Source organism: Mus musculus, chromosome 17 (genome assembly GCF_000001635.26).
Source record: "Mus musculus strain C57BL/6J chromosome 17, GRCm38.p6 C57BL/6J".
Classification (NCBI taxonomy): Eukaryota; Metazoa; Chordata; class Mammalia; order Rodentia; family Muridae; genus Mus; species Mus musculus.
In genome coordinates this window covers 88,061,988-88,066,124 of record NC_000083.6, presented here as the reverse complement: position 1 = coordinate 88,066,124, position 4,137 = coordinate 88,061,988, and the positions used below count along the sequence as shown (strand labels likewise).

General features: G+C 53.9%; 1 protein-coding gene across 5 annotated transcripts in view; it reads left to right on the top strand.

The window, feature by feature from the left end:
* Positions 1 to 79: 79 nt before the first annotated feature.
* The window catches only part of Fbxo11 (F-box protein 11), a 75,187-nt gene continuing 71,129 nt past the window's right edge, over positions 80 to 4,137 (top strand). For 2 of the 5 annotated variants that reach the window (NM_001379303.1, NM_001081034.3), the window contains exon 1: positions 80 to 1,116. In NM_001379303.1, the coding sequence (NP_001366232.1) occupies positions 873 to 1,116 (244 nt within the window). In that variant the 5' untranslated portion in view covers positions 80 to 872. Of the gene's footprint in view, positions 1,117 to 1,192; positions 1,491 to 1,583; positions 2,031 to 4,137 lie in introns of those variants that run through there. The other 3 variants (NM_001348248.1, NM_001379305.1, NM_001379304.1) reach the window with 3 other exon arrangements.

The following is a 4,137-nucleotide window of genomic DNA, read 5'->3' as shown; positions in this document are numbered from 1 at the left end:
CCGCCCCCGCCCCTCCCCCGCCGGCTCGCGGCCCTCCCCCCGCGCCCCCCGGCCAGCCCCGCGGCGGGGAGGGACCGACAGGGCTTGAGCGGAGAGGCTCCGGCGGTGTCAATGGCTCCTCCTGCCACGGAGCAGCAGCAGCAGCAGCAGCGGCAGCAGCAGCAGCGGCAGCGGCGGCGGCGGCGCTGGGGCTGAGGAGGGAAGGTTCCTTTAAGGAGGAGGAACGACGACGCCTCTTTTGCCCCTATCTCCTCCCTTTTACACTCATTTCCCCTTCGCCGAGGGTGGGGGTGGGGGGGGCGGAGGAGAGAGAAGAGGCCGAAGAAAGAGAAAATTCCTCGCAGGGCGCTCTTTCAGGGGGTGTGGGGGGAGGACGAGGAACGGAGGAGCCGGGCGCCCCCCGCGCGCTCCCGCCCCGCTCGGCTCGCCCTCTCCGAGATCGCCCGTCCGCCCACTCCCCCCGCCGCCGCCGCTGCCGGAGACGCCGCTCGGGAGTCGGCGGGCCCGGCTCGTCTGCTCGGCCGCCGCCGCGCTTCGCCTCGGGCTCCCCAGGCGGACGGACGCCCTTTCTTTCTTTCTCTTGCCCGGCCCGTCTCTCTGTCTGCGTCCCTCGCGGCCGCCCCGCCCGGCGGCCTCGGCCTTGCCCGTGCGCCAGGCCCGGCCGGCGGGCCTCGCTCAAGCTCCGGTGGTGCCCCCAGCCTCCCCGCGGAGCCGGGGGAAGCTCACGCCCGGTGGCCCCCCGGTCCCCGCGTCCCCGGCCGCCCCGCTCCTTCCCGCTCCCCACCCCCTTCCTCCCCGGCCCCGGAGCTCGCGGTGCGTGTGCGCGTGAGTGTGTGTGTCCCTCCGCCAACGCCGCCACCTCAGCCCGGCAAATGAACTCCGTCCGAGCCGCCAACCGGAGACCCAGGCGAGTGTCGCGGCCGCGCCCGGTGCAACAGCAGCAGCAGCAGCCCCCGCAGCAGCCGCCGCCGCAGCCGCCTCAGCAACAGCCGCCGCCGCAGCCGCCCCAGCAGCCGCCGCAGCAGCAGCCCCCGCCGCCGCCGCAGCAGCAGCCCCCGCCGCCGCCCCCGCCGCCTCCGCCGCCGCCTCAGGATCGGAACAACGCCGGCGAGAGGGGTAAGGCCGCGCTCGGGGCCTGGCTGGGCGGGCGGGAGGCCGGGCGGGGGCGGCGGCGGCGGCGGCGGCGCGCCCGGGGTGGGAGACGGAGGCCGAGCGGAGGCGGGTCCCACCGTGCCGCAGTGTTCGCCTGGGCCCGGCCCGGCCGGGCCTGGCCGGCAGGAAAAGCCGCGGCTGCGCGATCCGCCCGGGCTGCGGCTCAGGCCGCGCTTTGTTTGGTTTCGGGGCTGGCACCCTCCGTCCCCACCCCTCCTTGGGGCTTCCCGGCTGGCTCGCCCACCCCACGGGAGTCTGTTCGCGGCCGGGGGCGGGCAGGAGGGTGGGATTTCCCCCCTTTCTGCGCCTGGCTCGATCTGGGCTCCCCCTTTCTCGTGGTAGGTGGGGGGACGGCTGGCTGCGTGGGGCGGTGAGGCTGGCCGGGGAACTTGTTTTCCCCTTCTCTGTGGGCTCCCCCTTGCCCTGGAGGAGGGGGAGAGGAGCGCCGGAGTGGTCCGCCGCGCTGGCTGGGGAACTTGCGTGCCCCCTTCCAGGTCGCAGGGCAGGGGGAGCCTCGGCCCCTCTCTCGACCACAACATCTTTGCTGCACAGTTTGCCTTTAGTTACAGAACCCCGGGGAAGAACCCGTTAAATCAATACCTTTAAATAAATAAATATAGAAGCTATCGGCCATTTCCAGCCCCCTCCCTCGTGTGCAGTGCAGTTACCCTTCCGCTGTGTCGTCCCCCTTTCCTCTCCAACCCACTACGCCACGGTGCTCCCCTCGGTCTCCGGGTGGGTTTGAGCACCCTCGCCGTAGAACGGGCCCCTTGGGATCGTGTGTGTAGCTGTATGTAGACGAGCGCGCGCCCGCGCGCGTGTTGTGACCAAGGCCTAGTGAAATGTGTCATTTGGACCCAACTGTGCTGCGCTGTCTGGTAACCACCATTGTCTAAGGGCTGAGGCTCCCTGGGGTTGGATTCTTGCTTTAGCAAAAATAATGTTCGGTTTTGCTTGAATGATGTGGTTACGTGGAGAGAGGTTTGTGAGATGAGAGTGTTGCACCTTGATCTCCAAACATAACTAGTCTCTTTATTAATGAGCTGCTTGCAGCGGGGTGTAAGTCAGCACGGTATTTTGTGTATGGTTGTTTTAAAGAGGAGAATTGTTAGGAGACATTTTGCGTGTTTTGGTTGGCGGATTAAGGGTAATTTTTACATGCGTTGGTTGTCACACCTCCTTTGATTGAGACTCCGTTTAAATATAATTTTAAAAATTGTACATTCTTTAACTGCTTCATTGTATTTGATCAAAATATTTATCAGATGAAGGAAATTGCTAGAAAAACAGTTTAAAAGGTTTGCCTTAGTCACTGTTACAATAGTCTTTGAGAAAGCAGCTGGCTGTATGTTATTTGAGAGATGTTTCAAACCGGCTAGGAGTCTTTTGCAACATGGTTGGTAAAACTGTTTTAATGATTCTTTGGTACATTCACTAATTTTTGACAAATTAAAAAAATTGTCTCATGTTACCTTTCACTTCCACGGACCGGAGTTGTCCGATGTTCCGTTCAGATTACCAGGTCTTGTAGAATTGACATGAGGGAAAAGAAGCACCCTTGAAATGTTACTGACGTGGTCTCAGAGTAAGCCTTGTAAAGATGCTCTGATCTACTAGAAGCACATCACCCAAAGTGTCAGCCAAACTCGATTAACTCCCATCGTGTATTTCTAAATGTTTAGTCTGCATTCCTGTTTCATCACTTGCTATAATTCCCACTCTACTTGAGATAGACCCTGGGCATTTTCTTCATTTATTCTAAATTATTAGTTACCAAAGTCTGTTTCTGCTTGCATCTTGGTCATTGATAGTCACATGCCAGAGTGTCAGTTTTCTTTTTATTGTTGTTCAAAAGCTGACAAAGATGTTCTTGAATTGTGGTTTCATTACGTACTTAACCATTGGTAAGTAATGTGCACTCCAGGGTTGTTGCTCTGTAGCAGCAGTAGGAACTGTTCTGAAGGTTCAGTGTTGGCACAGAGGGGATAAAAACTCCCTGATTAGCCTTCAGGGAGAATAGTGAGTCTTTCCAAGGGCAACTAAATGGCCTTAAAAATGAATAAACATTAAGATGAATTAAGATTAAAATAATGAAGATTTTGCTAGACTTGTAGAAAAATAACCTTTAAAAGGTTAGCATTCTTATTATATTTTTAATGTATATTTCATATATTGATTGGAGCCACTTAAAAGTAGCTTTTCTCTCAAAAGTTTTAGAGGGTATACAGAGTATTTTTAGTTTGAGAAAATTCTATTATTAATACTTGTTTATAGGTATACTGCAGTAATCTTACAAGGGGCCAGCGGGCTAGGTCAGTGGGTAAAAGCCCTTGTCACCAAACCTAATGACCTGTCTCTGAGTGTTCTATCCCTGAGACCCATGTGATGGAAAGAGAGGACCAACCCCTTAGGTGATTTTCTGACCCTCTTATATACGACCATATACACATACACATTAAATAAATGAATAATAAAAATTTAAATGATTTTATAAGGGAATTAAGGAACTAAAACTAATGTGTTTGTAGTTATTTTTTCTTTAAGTCTTGATGAATATGCAATTCCTATATTAGTCTTGGTTAGAGTTATATAATAGTGGCTTAGACAACTGTTCAGGTAGTATATCAAAGTGAGAATCACAATTTTTAGACAAATTAGTTCAATCTGTGTATAAAATTGACTTATATGAAGATGTACGTTAAGCTTTTTTTCAAACAAAAATTCTTTCAGATTATTTTTTAGTTGTCTCTTTATCCATATGTTAACTAGAATAAAAGAATGCTTGGCAATGGTATTGAATGTATATCTACAAGTAATGAATTTCTCTGTTTGTACACTTACATACATTTTCTCTTCTAGGTAGTGACCAGGGTTTGAAGTGTAGTAGAAACTTGGGGATCTTAGCAGAATTGTATGCGACTTACCTAGACGGTTTCTAATAGGCTACACTGGGAGAGGGTGCCCAAGTGCTTCTGGGGAAGTTAC